We start from the raw sequence: 24,315 nt of genomic DNA, 5'->3' as shown, positions 1-24,315 counted from the left end.
CAGGGATCACACACATACAAATCAGCATGGAGTTCACACACACACAAAAATCAGTAGGGAGCTCACACACACAAATCAGCATGGACTGACACTCACACACACACTAATCAGCATGGAGATCACACACACACAAACACACACCAATGCACGTCCAACATTCTTGGAGAATCCATCTCCTGAGCTCCCTGGAAAAACGTGGGGGTCACCTCAAAACTTCCAACCCCTTCCGCCATCAAGTGAGCTGGGCGGTTTCGTTTTGGTTTCTCATCACTGAGTCTGCAGCAAGGACTGACATTGCCCCACCCCACTCTCACTTCCCCCGCCCCCACCCCCAGAACAGCTCGGAGCCCTCTGGGTGGGACCCCTGCCTGCTTTGGGGACCCCTCCTCTCCCCTCAGGCCTTCTCAGCAGGTGCCAGGCCTCCTCCTCCTCCTCCTCTTCCCAAACCCAGCTCAGGGCTTCACCCTCCCAGCCTTGTCCCAGGGTCCCCATCCCTAGTCCCTGTGGCCGGGACGTCAGGGTGCCTCGGGCAGGAAACTGGCAGCAGCCAGGCGCCGCCGCTCGAACCGGGGCAGGTGGTTTTGCCAGGAGGAAGTCGACAGTTCAGTTTCAAACACGGGTGACGCAGGCCCCACACTGCCTGCTCCCCTGTCCCACCCCTGCTTGCCTGCCCGCCCCACCCCCGCCCTCCCCCGAGAGCGGGACACAGGGCCAGCCGCCCTCTCCCACGGGTCTGAGCTGCTGAGCCACGGCAGGAGGAGGCCGCGCCCATGGGGAACCAGCTGCCGCCACTGGCCACCCGGTACCTGCTGGGGATGCTGGGTGAGTACCCCTTTGGGGGCGCCGGCCAGGGTGCCTGGGCTCAGGGCACCAGGCTGGAGACCTCAGCTCTCCCTCTGTCTGACTCTCGAATATGCCATCCTGCTCGCCCAGCCCCAGGGCTGTCTCCACCCTGCCTGTCCCATCCCAGGAGCTGCCCAGCCCCGCTTCCGCCCAGAAATGAAGTGGTGCAGGCCCCATCCCCTGTGGGCTCGGCTCTGCAGGGTCTCTAACTGGGAAGGCAGCTGTGCACATGTTAAGGACCAGCCCTGGGTGGGCCTGGGAGGGGGCCCCAGGCTGTCAGGCAGGTGTCCGAGCACACACGGCATCTTCTGTCATTTCCCCACCCCATCCCCACCCTGGGGCGCTGGAGAAGGGGCTCTGGGACCCCACCCCTCAGCAATGCCCCGTGGCCTCTGGAGAAACTGGGTGGGGATAAGGCTAAGGGCAGGGTGAGTCTGGGGCATCCTGTGTGATTACGAGGCGATGGTGGGGCATCCCCAAGAACTTGGGGCGCTGGCTGAGGCCCAGGCCCCGCGCTCTTCGCCCAGCCAGCTGGGAGCTCAACTAGGACCCCGAGTTCCTCCTGGCATCAAATTCCCCATTTATCCAGGGCAGAGCTGCCTGAGATCTGGCTGCTTCCCCGAGGTCTGGACAGTGCGGCAGGGCCAGAGAGGTGCTGGGCTGCAGGGTGAGAGTAGGGGGGAGCAGGAGGAGTCAGTGGCGTCCCCAGTTTGGGGGTAAAAGGGCTGCGGGGCACACTGCCCGCCCTAGAGGGGAGCCTCAGTCCTGACGAGAGAGGCCGGGTGTGAAAGCATGAGTGTGCATGAGTGTGCACTGTCCTGGATGGGACATGGCCCCCGAATGCAAGCTTACCTCTCCCATGCCTGGGGCAAGCATGTTCCCGTGTTCTGATGTGTAACCGCAGAGGTTGGGGGCCGGGCCCCCTGGCTGGCTCTCACTACCCCGCAAAGTACCTGCTATGGCCTCGTTGGCCCTGGGGTTCCCTGGGCTTGGCAGGAGACTTTGATCTCCGGATGGGACCATCCCAGCAGCCCGTGGGCCTGGCTGGCCGTGTGTGTGTGTGCACACGTGTGTGTGTGTGTGTGAATGGGTGTGAATTGCTAAGATTCCAGCTTCCCAGGGGGTCGCAGCTTACAAAATACTTCTAAAGCCATTTCTGTCTCTCATCTTCACAATCCCCCCACCCCATGAAGTAGTGGTTCCGTTGCCCCCATTTCACAGAGGGGGAAACCGAGGCACAGCAACGTCTAGAGGGAGCTCCCTGGCAGAGCAGTGGGCGAGCAGCAAACCAGCCCAGCACATGCCCCCCCTGATCGCCTGGGGCCTCCTCCCGGACCCACCCAAGGGTGGTCCTTGACATGTGCACAGCTGCCTTCCCAGCTCGAGGCACAGCTGCCTTCCCAGTTAGAGACCCTAGCTAGTCTAGCTAAGAGAAAGGACATGCCATAGTCACTCCCGCATGGAAAATGGCCACAGGATAGTCACCACCAGCAGACATGCAGCACCCCAGGGCCAGGGGTGCCAAGGGCTGCAGCTGGGGCTCAGGATACAGACAGCACTGGCACCCCTCAAGCCACTTCCAAGAAGACGCACCTTGCGGCTGGGTCTCTGGGGGCACTGCAGCCTCCAGCGCAGCTTTGGGCCCCCTGAGATATAGCAAAGCCTTCAGGGAGATAGAGACAGGCTGGGTCTTCCTAGAGCTGCCCCCTCTGCAGCTGTCTTTAGGCCCCTCTTCTCGCCCTCGAGGGGTGTGAGGTAGGGAGGTTCCTCTGCCTGCTGCTTGTGCCTGGCCCCTGAGACTCCTGAAGCCAGCACTGGAGCATGGAAGGTCATGGGTTCTGCAGGGAGAACCCCGGCTCTGCCGCATTCCAGTTGGGTGACCCTGGACGCGTTCTGCCTCGGTTTCCTCATCTGTAAAATGGAAATAAAATAGTACCAGTTTCATAGAAGTTTATAAAGATCAAATGCATCGACACATGTAGAGCTTTTAGCACGACTTCTGGCACCTAATATAGTAAGTGTTCGTTATAATGATTGTTATTACGTTAGTATTTTATGATTTCTACTATTAATGTATTTATTATCATTAAAACCTGGGCCAGCAAGAAAGAAGGCCACCCGTTGCTCTCTTCCCCCAGTCCTCGTGCACAAGGCGAGCCACTCGCTCATTTATTCATCTACAAATATTTATTGTCTACGGCCTGCCCAGCTCTGTGCAAAGCACGGGGAAAAGAAGTCTCTGCCCAGTGGGTCTGACAGACTAACAGAGGAGACCCTTACAGAACACAAGTGAAGGAGAGCCTTACAGAACACAAGTGAACGAGCCCCTAAAATATTTGCAGGCGTTGAAATGTTGAGATGAGTGCAAGGAGTGAAACGGCTGAGATGAAATGACTGTGGGCGCCAGGAGGACAGTCCTGAGACTGGGCAAGCAGGAAGGGCTGCTCGGAGGCGGGGCCCTTCCTCTGAGCCCCGGATGCTGGAAGGAGCCAGCCAGGCAGAGAAAAGAGGGAAGAGGGAACAAATAGCAAAGGCAGTGAGGCAGGTCAGGCCAAGAGGAACTGGGGAGCTATAGCAGGGCAGGGGAGCGAGCAGGCCACAGAGGGACCTGGAGATGGAGGGACTGGCCCTGTCCCTTGGCTGGCTCCAGGGTTCCCCTGCAGCAGTCAGCCCCTGCTTCTAGGGAGGGACTTCAACTTGACCTGCCAAAATTGAGCATTGCCTCTGTGTGCGTGTGCGTGCATATGTTGCGTGAGTCAGCTGTGTGCACACGCATGTGCATGTGTGTATGCGGTCTCGGTGTGTGCACGTGCATGCAACTCCATGTGTACGGACGGCCCTGTGTGGGGGGTGGGAGGGGGGCCTGGGTGTGACTCCTACTCAGCTGCTCACAAGTGACAAGATTTGGGGCTGGTCACCTTGCCTTTTAGAGTCTCAGCCTTCTCGTCTACAAAATGGGGACAACAGCAGCTCCCACCTCAGTGGACGATTGCAAAGATCAAATCTCATTCATTCATTCATTCAGACAGCGAATATTTCTTGAGCAGCCGTCTTGTAGCGGGCACTAGCGCTGGGGACACAGCAGTGAATAAATCAGCCCAAATTCCCACCCTGGTGGGTCTGGGGAGTGATGGGGAAAGACAGACCAAGGGAGGGCACAGATACCCCAAGGTCTCGAGGTGGGGGGTGCCGAGATCGAAGAGGCAGGGTCATCAGGGATTGGGGGCACTGCAGGCAAGGGTGTTGCAATGTGACCTGGAGAGGGATCAGTGGGACTCACGAGATAGTCAGATCTGAGCAAATCCTTAAAGCTCGTCGTGGGGAGCTGGGGAGGCATAGCCCAGGCTGGCCGGGAGGGAGCTGGCCATGGAAGCCTGGAAAAGGATGTGGCCAGAGTCCGAGCAGAGGACAAAGCCGGCAGTTCTCAAGCCACAGACTCTCCGCTGGAAGCCCCGGGCTAAATGCGTTTGGGAATGCAGAATTTTCCAGATCCTAAAAAGGTCGTATTGCGGACGGGGAGGGGGTGGTGGTGCGTGCGTTCATAAAGCCCCCAGAGAGGTCAGATGAGGCCCCCCAATCACTGCCCACTTCCCCATTTCTGCAGTGAAATGCATTCTCAGAGGGACCTTCCAGCCAAATGCATTCAGAAAGACTTCTGGTTTTTGGTTTTTTGCATTGCAGATAAGGACAGTGAACCCGTACCACTTCCTCTATAATTGCCATTGCCCATACCATCATCATTGTTATATGTCCCTTGGGGGCTTGACTCACAGTCCCCACAGGGACCCCAGGACTCTTCTCCCAGGCGGCAGCCTGGTGATTGTGGTGGTGGGTGAAGGTGACCAGGGGCCTTTGCTCCTTAGCCTCAGTTTCCCCCATCTGTACTGCAGGGTGAGGAGGCTCTGGGGTCTCCGCACCAGATAAACTCCAATGGGGCCCTGCCAGACACTGGGCATGGGGTTTCTGTTCTGACTCTGCTACCAGCAAAGCTGTGTGACATTGGGCAAGTCACTCAGCCTCTCTGAACCTCAGTTTCTTCATTTGAAAATGGGGGCAAACAGAGTCCCCTCTTCATTGGACTGCTGAGTGGAAAGAATGAGTGCCTGGCCATGAAAGAGCTTGGTGATATGGGAGCTCTGGCCTAAGAGGAGGGCAGTGAAATTCACAGTGAAATTCACGCAAACTCAGTTAGATGTGCCAGGCCATTGGGGATTCCCTGGCTCTTTGGAGCAGACCTGGGGTGAGTGAGATTAGAGGCAAGACCCTGCTTTCCGAGAGGCAGCCCATTCCCAGGCCTCTCCTAGCTTGAGCCTAGGGCGATTCCCTGTGAGTTTTGCACAGAAAATGGCTTCTAACATTAAACCCACTCCTTCACCCCCACCCCCACCCCCATTCTACCCAAGAAACAGAATTTTGGCCCTAAAGGGTCTTTTCTTTGCTTGACGCCCTGATAGAGCAAGTTAACTGCGGGTCCACCCGACAACTGTTGTTTCAGAAAAGAGGATTTCTGCTTTAATCTTTGTTATTTCTCTTCTACCTGCTTTGGGGCTAGTTTGCTGTTCTTTCTCTATTTCCTCCAGGGGAGCAGTTAAGTCCTCGATTTTTGTCCCCCCCCCCCTTTTTTTTATTATAGGTATTTAGGGCAATACATTGCTCTCTCAGCACTGCCTCTGCCGCAGCCCATAACTTCTGATATGTCGTATTCTCATTTGCATTCGTCTCCAGATATTTCCTTATTTCTCTAGCAATTTCTTCTTTGTCCCACTGATCGTCTCAGAGCATGTTATTTAATCTCCATCTATTTGTGGAAGTTCTGGTTCTTTGGTGGTTATTGATTTCCAGCTTCATTCCACTGTGATCAGAGAAAGTGCTTTGAATAATTTCAACCTTTTTAAATTTATAAAGTCCTGTTTGGTGCCCCAGTGTACGAGCTATCCCGGAGAATGGTTCATGAGCACTAGAGAAGAATGTATATCCTGGGGTTTTGGGGTGTAATGACCTATACATGTCTGTTAGGTCTAATCCATTTATCAAATTGTTGAAGTTTTGTATATCCTTGTTGATCTTCTGCCTAGTTGTTCTGTTTACAGATAAGAGTGGTGTATTGAACTCTCCTACTATTACCGTCAAAATGTTTATCGCTCCTTTTAGTTTTGCCAATGTCTTCTCACGTACTTCAGAGCTCCTTAATTGGGAGGATAAGCATTTATGATTGTTATTTCTTCTAGGTCAATTGTCCCTTTTATTAATATGCAGTGCCCTTCTCTGTCTCTTATGATGACTTTACATTTAAAGTCTATTTTGTCTGATAGAAGTTTAGCGACTCCTGCTTTCTTTGGTTGCAGCTTGCATGGAACATCTTCTTTCATCCTTTCAGTTTCAATCTATTTATATCCTTGTGTCTAAGATGAGTCTCTTGTAAACAGCATATAGCTGGATTATATTCCTTAATCCATTCTGCCAAAATGTATCTTTTCATTGGTAAACTCGGTCCATTAACATTCAAAGTTATTATTGTAAAGGTATTTCTTGAATCTACCATCTTATTCTTTGGTTTTTATTTGTCAGATCTATATATTCTTTTCCTTCATTCTCTTTTTGTCCTTTAAGTTACCCTAACTGGTACACTTCAATTCTGTGCCCTCCTCCAGACTTCCCTCTCTTGTCTTGTCTTTTTTTTTTTCAGCGGACACAACTCCCTTTGGTATTTCTCGTAGAGCCGATCTCTTGTTGACAAATCCTCTCAGCGCTTGTCTGTCTGTGAAAATTTTAATCTCTGCCTCACTTTTGAAGGTCAACTTGGCTGGATAAAGTATTCTTGGCTGGCAGTCTTTCTCTTCCAGAACCTTAAATATTTCATACCACTGCCTTCTTGCTTTCACGGCATCTGTTGAGTAGATCGAACTCAGTCTTATTTGGTTTCCCTTGTATGTGGTGAGTCGCTTTTCTCTTGTCACTTTCAGGATTTTCTGCTTCTCTTCGACATTTGAGAGACTGATTGGTACGTATCTTGGAGAAGGTCTATTTGTATCTATTCTCTTTGGGGTTCATTGGGCTTCTTTGATTTGCATATGTATGTATTTTATAAAGTTTGGGAAGTTTTCCCCCATTATGTCCTCAACTATTCTTCCTAGCCTTTACCCCTTCTCGTCTCCTAGTGGGTCACCGATGATTCTTAGATTTGTGCGCTTCATGTTGTCCATCCTTTCTCTGAGAGACAATGCAAATCTTGTCATCTTTTTTCCCATTTGTTTAAAAAGAGGGTTTTCGGATCTCCAGAATCAGTCAGTGTAGACAGAGCCTGCGAGGAAGGAAAGTCCGGAATCCTCCCCCAAAGGGAGTCAGTGTTTGTCATAAATCGATGGCAGTGGCAACGGAGAAATTAATGGAATATTGGCGCTGAGAACTGTTTACGAAAAAAAAAAATAGAACGTCTAAACTCCAAACCACTCTAAATCAGTCCACCGGCTCCCTTGTCTGTGAACTTGGAGTAACAACAGCCTGGGCGTGTGAGGCTGAGGGGGCAAAAACGGGGAATGGATTCCATAAGTGTTGGCTGTCACTGTTATTATCACTGGGAATGTCCCTGCCTCCCTCAGGTCCCAATCCCACTGGACCCTAAGCCGCCCTCTCCTCCATTCCCTGGAAGGGCTGCAAATGCAAAATATGTTCAAGGATGCAGGCAGGTCCCCAGAGTCAGTGTGCAAGCTCGGAAGCCAGCCCGCTGGGCTCAGGTCTGACCCTCTGTGTACAAACGTGCCTGGATCCTCCTGTGCCACCTCAGCTGTAATCCGGGACCTATAACACAGCTCTGTGATCCTTTATTGCAATTCCAAAACCCACACATCACTCGTAAGTTTCTGGCAAGCGCATTTGGTGCAAATCCTGAGCTGAACGAATGGGAGGCTATTTATAATCTTGGCGCATCCCGCTTAGTGTGAAAGCTCATGTTTGGCTGCAGAAATCTTCATGTCTTTGAAGCTGGAGCAGAGAACAGCGCAGAGCAGCAGCGGGGGGACATAGCGGATTCTGCAATCAGAAGGCACTGGCGGCCTGTCTATGACCAGACACAGCCCATGGAACCGAAGTGGGGGGTGGGGGGGTGGGGTAGGAGGGGAAAGTTGGGGGGCAAGGGTAAAATACCTCGGGGCTGCTTTGGGTAATTCATCCAATCTTCCCCATGATGCAACCATCACAAATATGAAACCCATTTGCAGAGGTGAAGAGGCTGGGATCTGGGGAGAGCGGCAATGCCTTCTGACTGGCTTTTCTCGGCTCTCAGCTCTGTCTGGGCTTCTCCGGGGTCAGGGTGCAAATTGTGGAGACCCTTAGGGAGGTTGAAAGGGTGCTGAGAATTCTCGTTCCTAGCTCGAGGTGTAGCAGATGAGGAAATGTCACGATGCTTGATGCTTCTGTGTTCCTTGTCTTTCTCACGGTCTCACAACCTTGAGGCTTCTGTTCACACAATTGGGGGTTCAGCAGCCTCAGAGCCCCGGGCTCAGGCTGCAAGGGATTCTAGAAAGGACAGGGTGGGTGTAAGCCAGAGCAGTGGAGGGCCTGCAGGTTTCAGGGGAAGGAAGGTATTGGGTCTGCACCCTACAAGAAGTGGCTGAAAAAAATATGGAAAGAAGTTGTGTTCTATCAAAACCGGAATGTACCCCTGGGCGAGGCAGGAAAAGCAAACACCCAGGAAGGCTCCAAGTCAGCCCTGCCACCCACAGGCCGCTGCTGCCCTCCCTCTCCCAGCTGTTGAGATACACCAGGAACTAAAGTTTAAAGAGATTGGGTTATCGAACTTCCTTATTTCACAGATGTAGCAACTGAGCCCAGAGAGGTTGAGCGACTTGCCAAGGTCACACAGCAAGTTCATGGTAAAATGACCACGTTTTACCGACTGAACAGAAACACAAGTTCATCCCCTTTCATCGGGATTGCATGCCAGGAACACACAGGGATTGGTGAAACCCAGGGCAACCCATCTCTCTGAAGGGAAGGACGGTAGCATGGCTCAGGAGCCATACGCACATTCTGGGGCTGGACGGCCAAGTTAGAATTCTGGCCCCACCGCTTACCAGCAGCACGAGTTCAGACAATTTGCTTAACCGGTCTCAGTTTCCTCATCCACAAAATGGGGTTAAAAATGACAGCACCTAGGGCGGTGCAACGGTGGCTCACTGGCAAGAATTCTTGCCTGCCGAGCTGGAGACCCGGGTTCGATTCCCTGAGCCTGCCCATGCCAATAATAATAATAATAATAATAATAACAGTACCTCCTTTAGAGAGTTGTGCTGGAATCGAGAGTCAAAATGCCTGGAAAAGGGTGAAAACATAGAAGTGTTCGCAGTGGGATGAAGGGAGGGTAAAAGAGATAAATCTCTGGTCCTCTCGGGAGGCATGATCAGCCAGGCACCCAGAGGGGGGGTGGAAGCCCTGGAAGGCAGACCCCCTTTTTCCTTTTTTTTAAAAAAAATATTTTTATTGACAAATCTTCACATACATCCATTCCATACATGGTGTACAATCAAAGGCTCATAAATATCATCACATGGCTGTGCATTCATCACCATGATCATTTTTTAGAACATTTACATCACTCTAGAAAAAGAAAAAACTCATGCATACCACACCTCTTAGCCCTCCGTCTCATTGACCACTAGTATTTCCATCTACCCAATTTATCTTATTTCTTATCCCTCCTATTATTTATTTTTTATTCATATATATTTTTACGTATCTGTCCATGCCCTAGATAAAAGGAGCACCAGACACAAGGTTTTCACAATCACACACAGACCCCCTTTTTCTTAACAGAACGTGTTCTTTTTAAAATGTTCGTTGGCAAACACTGTATGGTCTCACTGATATGAAATAACATTAATGAATGAACTTGGAGAAATTTCAGTTAACAACAAAGGTCATCAGGAGATAGAAATAGGGTAGAGATTGGGTAACTGGAGCTGAAGGGATATAGATTGTGCAACAGAACTGATTGTAAAAATTCAGAAATAGATAGCACAATACTACCTGATTGTAGCACAATAATGTAAAGGGACTGAATGAAGTTGAATGTGAGAATGATAGAGGGAGGAGGGCTGGGGGCGCAAATGAAACCAGAAGGAAAGACAGACATTGAGACTGAAATGGTATAATCTAGGAATGCCTAGAGTGTACAATGATAGTGACTAAATACAAATTAAAAAATGTTTTTGCGTGAGGAAGAACAAAGGAGCGACAGTATTACCGGGTGTTAAAAATAGATGGTCATTCATATTTAAAAAAAAAAAAATGTTCCTTAGTTCTCCTGTTCATTCAGTGGTTCCAGGGACAGTCGTCCAAGCCAGCCAGTTCTGTGTGGGACCTGGAAGGGTGTTCAGACTCAGTCCCGACCCCCAGAGCAGCTCAGGGCCAGGGTCTAGGGTGGGTTCATCGTTGCATCCCCCCCACCCCCACCCCGAGATCAATGCTTTGAAAAAGTAATGGGGCGGGCAGAGGGCAGAGAGCATGAGCTTTGAAATTAGACTTGGGGTTCACAAGCAGGCCTGGAGGGCGCTGCCCTCCCCCGTCTCCTAAACCGCGAAAACTTTCAACTCACGTAGTGGGGCCTCATGGAAGATTCGTGATGATTTCTGTAAGAAACCACCGAGTGCCAAGAGCACAGCGGGTGGCGGATAACTGGTAGCTGTGCTGATAATGAATGTAGGCTGTGGCGATCTGGAGAACATGACGGTTCCCGGTGTTGGGAAAAGGGCGTGGTGACCCCCACTGATCTGGTTTTCCAAGATCCAATGCTGCTCACACCTGCCCAGGCCAGCCTGCTCCTCAACTCAGCAGAGCATGGAACAGGTGCTAGGGAGACGCTGGGCTCAGTCCTTTACCAGACCATCTCTTCTCACCCTCCCAACATCACTGCAAAGCTGGTCCCATTCTACACATTCCCAGGCTACAGAGGGGGAAACCGAGGCTCAGAGAGTCTGAGAAACTTGCTCCCCAGGTCACACAGGTGGAAAGTGGCAAAAGAGGATTCAGACTCATAGTTTAGAAAATCCTCACTGTCGGTAAAACCTATCCTGTATTGTATAGCACCAAGGGTGCTTCTCCCGTAGCTGTCCCAGCCCTCACAGCTTAGCCAAAGGAATGACTATCTAAAGGTGGAGTGTCCTGCTTGCAGAAGGGGAACTAGGACCAGAAAGGGGTGAGGTGAGAGGTCGGGGCTGGGGTGGGTGAAAAGAGCCTCCAGCTTCCTCTCTTACGATGCTAACTGAGCACCTATACCATGTCCTTCTGAGGTTGCCCTGCCCACTCGGATGATTAACAGCTGGATGACCCTCAACCCACCCAAGCCAGAGCTCTGGCCATCACTCCCTGGTTATCACAGGGCTGTAAGAATGTCATTGGAAGGAACTTTGTTAGAGGGAGGCAGGCTGGTGGGGATGTGTCTCCCCTTAAAATTCTACCACCAGCTTCAGAGCACTTGGGCAAGAACAGACTTTTTATTTATTATTTATTTGTTTACTAAAGATTTTTATTGATAATCTTCACACACATGCAGTCCATACATGGTGGACAATCAATGGCTCACGATATCATCACATAGTTGTGTATTTATCACCATGATCATTTTTTAGAACATTTGCATCATTCCAGGGAAAGAAATAAAAAGAAAAAACTCATACATCCCATACCCGTTACCCCTCCCTCCCACTGACCACTGGTATTTCCATCGACCCAATTTAATTTGCCCCTTATGCCCCCTATTATTTATTTCTTGATTATCCTTATTTCGTTACTCATCTGTCCCTACCCTGGATAAAAGGAGCATCAGACACAAGGTTTTCACAGTCACACAGTCACACTGTAAAAGTTATATAGGTATACAATCGTCTTCAAGAATCAAGGCTACTGGAACACAGCTCAGCAGCTTCAGGCACTTCCCTCAGCCACTCCAATACACCATAAACTAAAAAAGGGATATCTACATAATGCATATGAATATCTTCCAGGATAACCAATTTACTGTTTGAAATCTCTCAGCCACCGACACTTTATTTTGTCTCATTTCTCTCTTTCCCCTTTTGGACAAGAAGGCTTTCTCAATCCCTTGATTCCTGGTCCTAGCTCATCCTGGAAGTCATGTCCCACATGGGGTGGGGGGAAGGCAGTGAGTTCACCCGCCGAGTTGGCTTAGAGAGAGAGGCCACGTCTGAGCAACAAAAGAGAGAACGGACTTTTTAAAAAACACATTTATTTTTTTGACACACCACAACAATTTGTCAAAATTTAACGATTTAAATGCAACTTTATACCATCGAGTCTCCCTGACGCAGTGTGCCCCCAGCTCCCTCCCAAATGAGAAGTCCCAGGAGATGGACAGATACCTGCTTAGCTACTGATAAAGCTGGGTGGCGAACACGGAGGGTGGGCTCTGGGGCTAAACGAGCTAGCTCCTCAACGCCGTCTCCAACCCAAATAAACCTTCTCCCCAGCCACAGGTGAGCTGGCCATGAGCCCTGAGCGGGAGCCTCTGTGCCCAGCTCCACTGTCAGATGGCGCTGGTCCAAGGCAGAGCTTCCCAAATGACCACGCTCTTATTAAATGGGCGCAGGCAGGAACCAAATCAGAGGGAAGGCCGGTCCCCTAAAGACCCCTTGCTCCATTGTCAACTGGCTATGACCCTTGGGCAAACCCCTCACCTCTTTGAGCTTCTGTTGTCTCCACGGGAAAACTGGGAGCTATTCAAGATAAATTGCATTCGTTCTTATCCTACCTTGGGAATTTTAGAAAGTAGCAAAGGTTGTCTTGGCTTCTTCCCTCTCGGGCTCCTTTTTCAGTTGTCCGGAACTGTGGATTTCAAATGGTTTTGATCAAAAGCAACACTTTTGCATTGCAACACCGTGCACAAAAAGCGATTCTGACCCTTGCAATATGCCTGGTGCGTTCTGACATTCTCTATTCTATTCCGTTTCAGCTTTTTTTTTTTTTTTAAATTGCTGCTTGCAAGCCACTATATGGATTCCATGACTGGCTTAGGGGTTACAACCTACAGTATGAAAATCTGGGCCCCTGAACCCCTGGACGGTGAAGGGGGTAGCTGCAAAGGCCATTGCTCCAGCTGTGGGTGGGGGTTAGCCGAGGAAGTGGAAGCTGGAGGGGGCTTCAATTCCTGACCCACTTCTCTCCCTTCTGCAGTCACTTCCTGCCTCGGAGGACCCAGCCAGAGGGGCTCAGGTAAGAAAGGGGGACATGGAGGCCTGGGCCAGGGGAGACAGGGCTGGGGGTCCAGCAGGAGAGAACCTCACCCCCAGCTCCCCAGTCAAGACACCCTGCGCAGGTAGAGGCCCCCTGTTGGCCACAATGCACGTTGCAGGTACCAGTTTCTCAGGGTAATGATGATTATAACTCACTGAAGACACATCCCAGCCCCTAAATGCACACTGCAAAGTCCTGCCTCCTAACCAGTCCGGCCAGGTGCTCCATGGCCAAACGCTGGTGTGGCTGAGGCTGCACGAGATTTAAAGTGCACCAAAGGTCCCGTGTTTCCCAAACAGGGTTCCACGGAACACACTGGGCAAAAGGGAGGCAACCCCGCACTGTGTCTCCCCCTAGAGACCGACAGTGTAGACCAGCCCAGTAAACGCTCTGAGAAGTCCTGCAGCGATGAAACTGTTCAAACCTTTTTTTTTTATAACTCGGTGGTGTCCAAACTCATCTTGCCACAGGCCTCTCTTTTTTTTTGCATTACCTGCAGTAACAGCCTGTCGAGGGGGAAATGTGGCCGCAGGGTCTCACCGAGACCAACCAGAGAGGAGGCAGAAGACCTTGTGGGCTCAGGGCCAGGCCTGTCAATCCTGCCCTGTCATCATAGCTCTGAGCCCTGACAAGTACTTAGCCTCCACGAGCCCCAATTCCCTCACCTGTAAAATGGGGATAGAATGCCTTCCCTGGTGAAGACTCAGTGAGTCAACTTGGGGAGTGTGTGTGTGTGTGTGTGTGTGTGTGTGTGTGGCAGGGGGAAGAACCCCATAGAATATTCCCAGCTCAGGCACTGCAATTACCCCACACAACTGCTAGGTACTTGGGGGAATGTGGCAAGCCCCAGCCCTGCACCCTGAACCCCAAATGTCCTCATCTGGGGGAAGGAGAAGGCAGCCCAAATACTGGTTCCTAATATCTACCTCAGCATCACTTGGAAGGGTCTTTTTTAAAAAAAAAAAAAATTAATTTATTGAATATGCAGTACATTTGTCTGGCTCAAAAATGCAAAATAGAAAAAGATCTACAGTGAAAGAGTCTCACTTCCTTCTCTGCCCCCACCACCTATGCCCCAAGGATGGACCACATTTATCAGTTTCTCGTACAACCTTCCAGAGTCTCTTTATGCAAAGTCAAACAAATAGCTATTCTTACTTTTCTCCTGCATGGAACTTTATGAAATCACAGACCATCTATGTTTCTATGACCTGGCAGTTTCACCGCTAGGTATTTACTCAAGAGAAACAGAAGCTTGTACAGGAATATTCATAATCCCAAAAAAGGTGGGAACCACCCAAGTAGTGGATGGGTAAATGCATTCCAGGAGATCCAGAAATTGACCCAATTTCCAGCAATAAAAATGAATGAACACTTGATACCCACGATGACATGAACCACAAAAGCAAGCTTAGCAAAAGAAGCCAGACCCGCCCCCTTCTCCCCCAAAAAGCATATACTGTATGACTCCATTTACATGACCTTCTAGAACAGGCAAAACTAACCTCTAGTAGCAGAAAATAGCTCAGTGGCTGCCTGGGGCTCCGTCGGGGAAGACTCACTGCAAAGAGTAACAGAAATGTCCCACGTCCAGACAGTGGTGGTGGGTCCATGAGTGTGAATATTTGTCACAACCCCTGGACCGTGCAGGCCATGGTGGCGCAGTGGCAGAGTTCTCGCCTGCCATGCCGGAGACCCGGGTTCAATTCCCGGAGCTCACCCGTGCCAAATAAAAACAAAAACCAACAAATAAAAAAGAACAGGCCTCCCCCGGCCAGTCTCCATCTCAGACCCTACTGAAGCAAGCGCTCCAGGAGTGGGGTAGGCCAGGCGACCCTGCTGGGCAGTGGGTGCTGAGAAGCCCTTGACCGTGACTCTAAGTCACCCTCTGTTCTGAAATGTGGCGCCACACCCCCCACCCCAGCCCCCTGGCCCCAGCTTCCTCCGACCGCCCAGGTCACAAGCAGTCCCAGCCTGCCGCTGGGAAGTCCCTTTGGTGCCCCCAGACCTCACAAAAGGCACGAGGTGCCAGGCAGGGGGGCAGGGGTCAGTGGAGGTGACCTGTGGGGCAGGAGGAAGGCTGGCAGGACTGGACCGGGCGTGGGGGTCCCCGCCTGTCACCCTACCTCTGCCTCTTTACCTCCACCCCCAGAGGTTCTGGTGAAGCTGAGCGGCTCCAGCTCGCAGTGCCAAGGCCAGCTGGAGGTCCACTATGACCACCGGTGGCGTACCGTGTGCAGCCGGAGCTGGGGCTTAAGCCCGGGCAGGGTCCTGGTCCATCCGGAGGACATCCAGGAGGGCATGAAGTTCTGCCAGCAGCTGCGCTGCAGGGAAGCCTTGTCCCTCGGCCCCATCCCTTATTTCAACAAACCCTACAACCAGCTCCTCTGCCACGGACAGCCAGGGTCCTTTGCCAACTGCAGCAGCAGCACAGAACAGTGCCCGACGCTGAGCCTGATCTGCTTAGGTGGGTGTCAGTCACATTACGGGGGCACCTGGGTACCCACCCCAGCCCACACCCGGTGCCAGGGCCTGGGCCGGCACGTGGACGGGGCCCCCGATTTACAATAGCCCCAGTCCCTAGATGGATGGACTGGAGGGGGGCAGGAAGGGGAGGGCCTAGGGGGTGCTGGCATCTGTCTGAAAGGATGGAAAAGGCTCCAGGATTTTGCTGCCAATTGCCAGCTTTATCATCCCCTCTGAACCTGCATTTTCTGTAAAATGGGGTGGCACTGCCAGCCTCACAAGGGAGCTTAGAGGCAATATGTGGTCAGGGGAGGGGCGCTAATGTGGCCATCCTCCCCCCACCCCACTCCCAGCCCCCCTGACTCTTCCCTCCCTCCCCCACCCCCCTCCTTCCTCCCTCCCCGGGTCACTCTCCCCTGCCTCACCAGAGTATCTTATTTCAGAGCCTACGAGGACGACACCTCCCCCCACAAGCCCTCCAGCCACAACCACGCCGGAGCCCACAGGTAAAAGGATCCCGAGGCCCCTTGAGGATAGGGTCATCCACCCTTAGCAGATACAGACACGGGACACTCAGTTCAACATGGACGTAAGAACGACAAGAGTGTAGCGCCATGCAATATTTGGAACCTCCCTGTGACGGGAGGCTCACTACCTCTCCAGGCAGTTAGTTCAGTCACTGGGCCCTCTGGTCGGTGCACGTTGGGGCCAAGCAGCAAGGAGTGTGGCCGGTTCCCAAGGAGGTCTGGACCCCTCCACGCTCAGGCCGGGCTTCCCCTCTCCCTCCTTTCTCAGCTCCTCCCCGGCTGCAGCTGGTGGCGGGGTCCGGCGGCCTGCACTGTGCAGGCGTGGTGGAGTTTTACAGCGGCAGTCTGGGCGGCGCCATCAGCTATGAGGCTGAGGCGGACGGGGCCCGGGACCTGGGGAACTTCCTCTGTGAAGTCCTGCAGTGTGGCACCTTCCTGATGCACCTGCCAAAGGCGGAGGTGGACGGGCCGCGCTGGGAGCCCAGGCCCCTGCCCATCCGATGGGAGATCCAGAATGCCAGCTGCACCTCCCTGGAGCAATGCTTCCGAAAAATCCAGTCCCGGGAGGATGGCCAGGCTCTCGCCATCATCTGCTCTGGTGAGTGAAACCTCAACAAGCCCCAGGGGGATTCTACTGCCACATTACCTCCCCCCCCCACACACACCCAATCCCAACCCGGGGTCCTCATGGGTCAGCCAACCCGTGTTTCCAGAAAGCCCTGCATGAGCGCAGGGTTGCCAAGTGCTGTGGGAGAACACGGCAGAGGGCCTGGTGTTCAGCCTCTAGGAGATGGGAAGCAGTGCAGGGAAGGGGTGGGGGTCACACGCACCCACACAACACATTGGGAATCTCGGCGAAGCGACACTGAACAAGCCTGAGTTCAGCCGTCCAAGGGGGAAAGAGAATCAGCACGGCTTTCCAGATGCGAGCAAGTTCGGCTTGCGTCTGGAACCATGGCTTGTGTCAATGGGAACCTTGCAGACACCCCGGTGCCTGGGGCTCAGAGCACAGATGGGCACTTTCCTTGACAAGGGGCAGTGAGAGAGGAGTGACAGCTCCCAGGAGGGCTTCCTGCAGGGGGCCCCAAGCCCCGGGTGGAGGAGATGAAGAGACTGGTCTGCTGGTGGGGAGGAGGTGAATGAGACCAAGTCTATGCCACCCCAAGGGGGTAAAACCAGGATCCACGGGGTGGGGCGGTGGCGGGGAACAGAGTGCAGGTCAAAATAAGGATGACAGACCCGAGCATGGACAGGCCACCTGGGGAGGTGCTTCCCTCATCACCAGAAGTGTTCCAGCAGAATCCAGACATAGTACATGATATTTACTGAAAGCTCACTCGGTGCCAGGAACCATTCCGGTGCATTCTTGTACATTCGCAGCAGACTTAGAAGGCGGGTGCTAGTGTGCCCATTTTGCAGATGAGGAAGCTGAGGCTAGAGAGGTTAAAGTTCTTGTCTAATATCGTAGAGCTCAGTGTCACTCCGTAACCGGTGGCCTACGCCCTTGCTACTCCAGATGTCACCCTGGACCAGCGTGACATCTGGAGTATCCCATTCCAGGTGGGTCTTGCTGGGAGCTTGTTAGAAAAGCAGAACCCTAGGCCCCACCCTGGACCTGCTGATTTAAATTCTGCATTTTAGCAAGGTCCCAGTGATTCTGAGGCACAAATCTGGACCATCCGGCTATCTCGCAGCCGTCACCCCCAACCCCTCAGCTACTGTGAGTGAATTAGCAAAAATAAGCGGCAGAAGCAGCTTCCGAGGATCTTTTATTGGCTGGATGTGGGAAGCAGCAGCTGGCTTTCGGCCCTTCTCGCCCCTCAGCTGGGAGCTTCTGTGCCGAGGACAACTGCAAAACCAAACCCAGGGGTCTTGCCTTTGAAGTTGCTTCAAAACAGATCTACCAGGGGTTTTAAACACGGACGTTGCTATGGAAACTGACCACAGCTGGCGAGGTCACCACTCCCGCCCAAAGGAGCATGCGTGGGCCTCAGCTATGGCTGGGTGTCCTGGAAGAGTCCCAGTTCCCACCCCAAGAAGCAGAAACAAATGTGATTCTCTGTGAGCACGGGCGCCATGCGCTGAACGCCCAACCCTCAGGGCGTGGGGCCTGTGGGCAGGATTCCTGGACTCTGCCCCACCCTGTGAACTGCCGGCACTGGGAGGGAGCAGGAGTATTTCTCCTTCCTGGCCTCAGTTTCCCCTTTCTGGAAAGCAAAACAGCAAGAGAATGAGGCAATGCTTCTAAGAGGGAAGGGGACCCGGCGGAGCCTCTTTCCACTGCTTTTCTGTTCCCTCTGCCTGGCCCTGGTGCTGACTGCCCGCCAGTGGAGGCCGATGGGCCTCAGCCACCCTGCCACCCCTTTTCCCGAAAGCACCCATGCTGCAGAATCCCAGTGGTCCCCACACGGTGGCCCCACTTTGCCAGCGGCCCAGGGACCCCGCAGCCAGGCAATGCAGGCTGAGGGCTTGGGTGGGGGCGGGCACCAAGGGTGCTGCCTCCGAGCCCACCGCCTCATCTCTGATTGCTTCCTCTCCCCAGATTTCCAGCCCAAGGTGCGGAGCCGCCTGGCGGGGGGCAGCGGCATGTGCGAGGGGACCGTGGAGGTGCACCAGGGCACGCGGTGGGGGACCCTGTGTGGCAGCACCTCGGCCAAGAGTGCAGCCAGGTGGGAGGAGGTGTGCCGGGAGCAGCAGTGTGGCCACGTCCTCTCCTTCCGAGTGCTGGAGGACAGCAAGAAGGGGTTCACATGTCTCCAGGAGAAGCTGTCCCAGTGCTACCAGCTTCGGGAGAAAAAAGACCACTGCAAGAGGGTCTTTGTCACATGTGAGTTGGTCACAGTCCATGGGGCGGTGAGTGAGGGATGGGGGGGCAGCCTCCTCTCGGGCCCCATTAGGGAGCTTTTTTTTTTTTTTGCATGGGCAGGCACCCGGGTCTCTGCCATGGCAGGCGAGAATTCTGCCAGTGAGCCAAGGAGCGTGTTCTTAAAGAGCAGGTCCCGGGAGTTAGGTAGAGAGCCCTCGAACCCCAGACAAGGATACGGAGATGACAAGGGGGGAGAAGGGGGAACAAGAGTGCACAGGCAGCAATGAGCATCAGCAATAACTGAGAGCTGGACCAGGCAATAGGCAGACAACAAATAAGTCAATTTTAACTGGCAGGATGGATGATAGAAAACTAAGGGATAAATGGTAGACATTTGCTACATTATTGGAGCGATCGATGGTAATTGGATAATAATGAGAGAGAGAGAGATGGATGGATGGATGGATGGATGGATGGATGGATGGATGGATGAACGAATGGATGGGTGAAAGGATGGGTGGATGGATGGGGTGGGTGGATGGATGGGGTGGGTAGATGGATGGATGGATGGGTGGATGGATGGATGGATGGATGGGTAGGTGGATGGATGGATGGGTGGATGGATGGATGGATGGGTGGGTGGGTGGGTGTATGAATGGATGGATGGGTGTGTGTGAGTGTATGTATGGATGGGTGGGTGAGTGGGTGGATGGGTGGATGGAAGGAGTGACAAATAAATGGACAAATGGACAAAGACAACTGGCTGGCTATATCGATATATGATTATATATTGGTCCATAATTAAAAGACGATCGTTTATAAATAACCAACAGGTGGTAAAAAGTTAGTTGATAAGAGTGGCAAATGATAGTTGGATGATCAAATGTTAGAGGATTAAACAGTGGATGAGTGAATGGGTAGCAGAAAATTTCTCGGCATGGATGGAGGGACAGGCCGACGGACAATTGCCTTTCACACTTGGTGAATTACTTAGAGGGGCAAAGGCGAGAGGAAGAAGCCAGACAGCCAGCGGCTTCCCTCTGAACGGACAGGGCTGCAACTCACCTAAGCCTCTCCCTTCTCCAGGCCAGGACCCCAACCCCGCCGGCCTGGGGACAGGCACTGTGATAAGCATTATTCTGACCGTGGTGCTCCTGGCAGTGATACTGGCCAAGTGTGGCCCCCTTGCCTACAGGAAGGTGCTGAAAAAATGTAGGTGCAGGGGGCCCCCAGCCCCTGGCCCTCTGGGGAATGGGGTGGGGGGTGGGGGGTGTCCTGCCCCAGACGGCTGGGCTAAGGGCACCTGTGCTCCCCGATTCTACCCTGCCCCTCTCCTGTCGAAAGCAACCGAAGCAGAAGGTCAGAGAGAGGGTATGGCCATCCTTTGGACCGTGGCTGCCAGAGTGCCATGGGCATGGCCACTGAAGTCAGGAGACCCCCGTCCCAGGCCTGGATTAACCACTTAGGAGTGGCACTTGACTGGTGCCACCTCCCCTTCTCAAGCCTGCTTCCGCTTCTCCAAACGGGAGCTTGCACATCTTGTGCATGTAAAGAATTGCCCTCCTTGCCTTGCAGAATGCAAGAGGAAATTATTCAGAGACAAGGAGGAAGGGAGGTTAGAGAGACTGAAAAGAGAGGTGGACGGTGTTCCGTGGATCCTTCGCGGCCCCACAGATCTTAATGCCAGTTCCAAATACCCGGGGCCACTTCTCCTGAAGACTCGGCCACCTCTGCACCCTCCTGTGTGCACCCCTGCCAGCTGGATGGCCCCAGATCCCCCTCCCGAGCAAGGGAGGGAACTGAGGCATCGAGAGACTTCACAGGGCAGAAGCCAGCGGTCCCACGGGCTCCTGCGGTCAGCTGCACATGACACCTCCTCCCTCCCTCCTGATTTGTCTTTCCTGTCTGTTGCCCAGTCCGCCAGAAAAAACAGCGCCAGTGGATCGGCCCGACGGGAATGAATCAAAACAGTAAGTATGTCCCGGTCCCAGTGTCCAGTGGGAAGCCAGTGTTCATGGAAGGACGCCACAGCAGCAGGAACAGAGTTCACTGCCGGCCACAGTCAGACCAAGTGGCAACTTGAGGCCTCTGGTCTCCACCATACTTGTCAACAGTGGTCAACACATGTCCCCACACCCAGGAGGGCTGAGGTTTCTTGCTGGGGCAGGTGGTTGGGTGGTTTTGGGCCCACATCCACGGCATATCCTCTGTCTCTTGCTTCGCCTCTGGGGTTGACCAGAAGTCACCAGTAATCCTCATCTCCTTGGGTAGCATTTCCCAGCGCAGCGGCCAACAGATGTTTATAGGTGGTACTTAGGAAAGAGGATTCCATGATCACACAGAGTTGGAAAACACGAGTTAGGCAAAACTGAGCGTGGGTCTTTCTTTCAGGACTTACCAGAATCTTTAAAGGGCATTTTTACATTTGTTTGGCTCTCAAAGCAGGGATACTTCCAGAAGGGTTGTCCAGACTAGTTTTATCATGGAATGCCTTTATCCCAAAACAATGTAAAAGGAACACTTTTAAACGGTTTCATGTACCAGCTCAGCAGCACCCTGGGCTTCTTCCTTTCTCCTACTAACCACGGCCAGAGCCACACTGGATGGAATCACAGCTGCCTCCCTCCTTCCATTCCACTTCCCCCTTTACAAATCCAGGGCAAAATCCATCAAGAAGGTCTTGTGTTATCCAAGTGTTTTTCTGCCCTGTGAAGGCAGGAGGCCAGGGCGTTTATCTGTGCTTGTCATTTGGGTTCCATCTCCCTATTTAATAAATTTTTGATGACCGACTAACCGATCGACTGTCTGAAGGCCCACCCCACCTGTCAGATTGCTGGCCAACCCAAAGTTGCTTTCAAAGTCTGCTGCTGACCACTGCCGGTGGGGCCCTCTTAAGGCAGAAAGGAAGAGGGGGTGGGTGCCTTTGTCTTCTCCCCCATGATGTAATGGAAACAGGAAATCAAAGTTCGGGGCGCCTGTCGGGGAAGTAGAAAAGAGGACAGAGCAGCGAGGCTGATGACACTGTCTCCCGCATTTGCTTAGTGTCTTTCCATCGCAACCACACTGCGACTGTCCGGTCCCACGTAGAGAACGCCACGGCCTCCCATGTGGAGAATGATTACAGCCAGCCTCCCAGGAACTCCCACATCTTGGCTTATCCAGGTGAGCACCAGCTGGCCCTCCTGGGAATGCAGGTAGAGCTGGAGGAACCCAGTCAGAGACAGGAAGGTTGAGCCATTGCCCAAAGGGAGAAGGGAGGCCCCAGGAGAGAGCTGACAGCCTGTCACAGCAGGATGCGGAGGGGCTTCAGCTTTAACAGGCCTCTGCTATACCCGGACCCACCCACCCACCCCCCTTCCTCCAGCCCGGGAGATTCTCACCCCGAAAGAAGAATGCACTTGGATGCATGCTATTAATCCTCATGGGCCTGATTCTTTGCAAGGCTTTAAAGCCCCCTGCCCCGCCCCCTAAAGCTAAATGCAGCCCCTTGGATTCCTTTGCATCAGGATGGGGCCCATTAAATGGCCGACAGGAGCTGCACCGAAAGCTCCCTCTCTGGCACTGACAATTAAGCCCCAGGGAGCCTGGAACAGCATCATTAGCAAATGCTTGGAGCAAAACAGGGGAGGAGAGAGAGATCTGCGGCTGTGAGCATCTGGCCTGCTGCGGGGGTGCTGGCAGGGTGACCCCTCTTTCTCTCCCCAGCTCTGGAGGGGGCCCTGCATCGGTCTTCCGCCCAGCCCGACAACTCCTCGGACAGTGACTATGATCTGCGGGGGGCTCAGCAGCTGTGAGAGGTGAACCCGTCCCCAGCCGGACGCCCGGCGCCGCCCCTCCCCTGCCCCCGGGCTCCCCACTGTACATCTTGGGGATAAGCACCAGCCACTCACCTTCTCCCCTCACCCCTTTCCTGCCTGCAAATGAACTAGGGGGCAGTGGGGGGGAATGGGGCTCTGAATATCTGGACTCTTGAAGCATCAGTGCCGTGGGTGATGGAAGCTGACGTGGGAGCAGAGGGTAAAGCAGACCACACCGAAAGCGCCCCTAAGAGTTCTGTGTTGGGGCAGCACCCCTTGCACCCTGCCCATCCACTGGTGGGAAGTTTCCAGAAGGACGCGGCTGTCCCTGAGACTGAGCCTGGCACTTGGGGCCTGGCTCTCACATCCTGAATCACCTCCTGGGTGTGAGGTTTTCTCCTCTGATCCTTTCCTGTCTCATCCCCACGGAACCGGGATCCACGAGTGTGACTCAAGAGCCAGAGTTGTTTGTCCTGAGAATACTAGGCAGTCGCCCCCTGGGCACGATGTCCTGCTTTCTAGTCCCGGCCAGACAGTGGACAGAGATGAGAGCGCCTTGCAAACAGATCCCACAGCTATTTATGGCCCCTGTTCCTCTCACTGGAGCCTGGCCCCGGTGAAACCCCACCCCCCCAAAAACAGCTCGGCTGACCCCCTCCGAGTGTGGACAGTGCGAAAGTACAGAGCCCAGAAAGCATCAGCCCTTCCAAGGAGAGACACACGGGTGCCAGAGAGAGCAACTGTTCTGCAGATGCTGGCAGCACCTCCTCTCCATCATCCGCTGGGAAGCAATGATCAAGCAGCACCCACTCTCTCCTCAGACTCTCGACCCCAATGAGGAGTGGAAAGAAAGCTCACTCCGGGTGGGGAGGGGATAATGTATTCTTAATATGTTCTTTGTAAATAATGCTATTCCTGCTTCCTGAGAACTAGAGCTCCCCTGCCCCTTCAGTCCAGGGCCCACCCTTGTGAGTTGCTCTGTGATGCCCACCAGAAGGGGACTTCCTGCGGTGACTGCAGCCATCGTGGCCAGAGACCTGCAGACCCGAACCCAGAGACGGCTCAGCACCGCGACAGCAGCTGCCAGCCGGAGAGCTGTGTGTGCACCCAGGTTTCCCGGGCCGGTCTGCCCCAAAGCCCCATCACCACGCCCTCCACCTGTAACAGCCCCTGCAGCCCCGTCCCCACGTAAGAGAGCGGGGACCACTGACTGCCAAGCCCAAAGGCACCAGAGCCACCCCAGGGCCCTGCAAAAAGAGGGTACCTCGTAAATTCTAGCCAATTTGTTTTGTTTTTTGTTTCACGTGACAGTTGAAAGTCCAAAGTAAAGCGGTTTCAGCCCATCACAGTCAAACTTTCCAACCCAAGAACCAGAGCACAGGGCCCGATATGTTCCTCTGGTTTCAATAACCCTTGCAACTGAAATAGTCTCCTCTGCTACTCAGAGATTCTAGACACAGACCTAATCCTGCAGTGCCTAAATTTCCCCTAACTCCAAGCTAAGAGGAAAATACCTAATAAGGAACATAGGGGTCGAATAAAGGGAGAGGCGGTGTGGGGAGCACTAAGCCACTTTGGCATTGGACAGTCGTTGGAGAAGAGCAGGATGTGGGGTTACAGGTCACAGGTT

General features: G+C 53.2%; 1 protein-coding gene across 1 annotated transcript; it reads left to right on the top strand.

Moving 5' to 3' along the window:
* The first annotated feature begins 682 nt into the window (after positions 1–682).
* On the top strand, positions 683–23,957 carry CD5 (CD5 molecule). Its single transcript, XM_077116077.1, has 10 exons — positions 683–822; positions 13,030–13,068; positions 15,242–15,556; positions 15,999–16,061; positions 16,351–16,680; positions 18,625–18,909; positions 19,975–20,100; positions 20,805–20,858; positions 21,931–22,050; positions 22,594–23,957. Exons 1-10 carry the CDS (start codon positions 771–773, stop codon positions 22,680–22,682), a joined length of 1,473 nt encoding a protein of 490 aa, XP_076972192.1. The 5' UTR covers positions 683–770; the 3' UTR covers positions 22,683–23,957.
* The last annotated feature ends 358 nt before the right edge of the window (positions 23,958–24,315 follow it).

This window comes from Tamandua tetradactyla, chromosome 9, assembly GCF_023851605.1.
Source record: "Tamandua tetradactyla isolate mTamTet1 chromosome 9, mTamTet1.pri, whole genome shotgun sequence".
Lineage (NCBI taxonomy): Eukaryota > Metazoa > Chordata > Mammalia > Pilosa > Myrmecophagidae > Tamandua > Tamandua tetradactyla.
The sequence above is the reverse complement of the archived record's forward strand: the minus strand, read 5'-3'. Positions and strand labels throughout refer to the sequence as shown.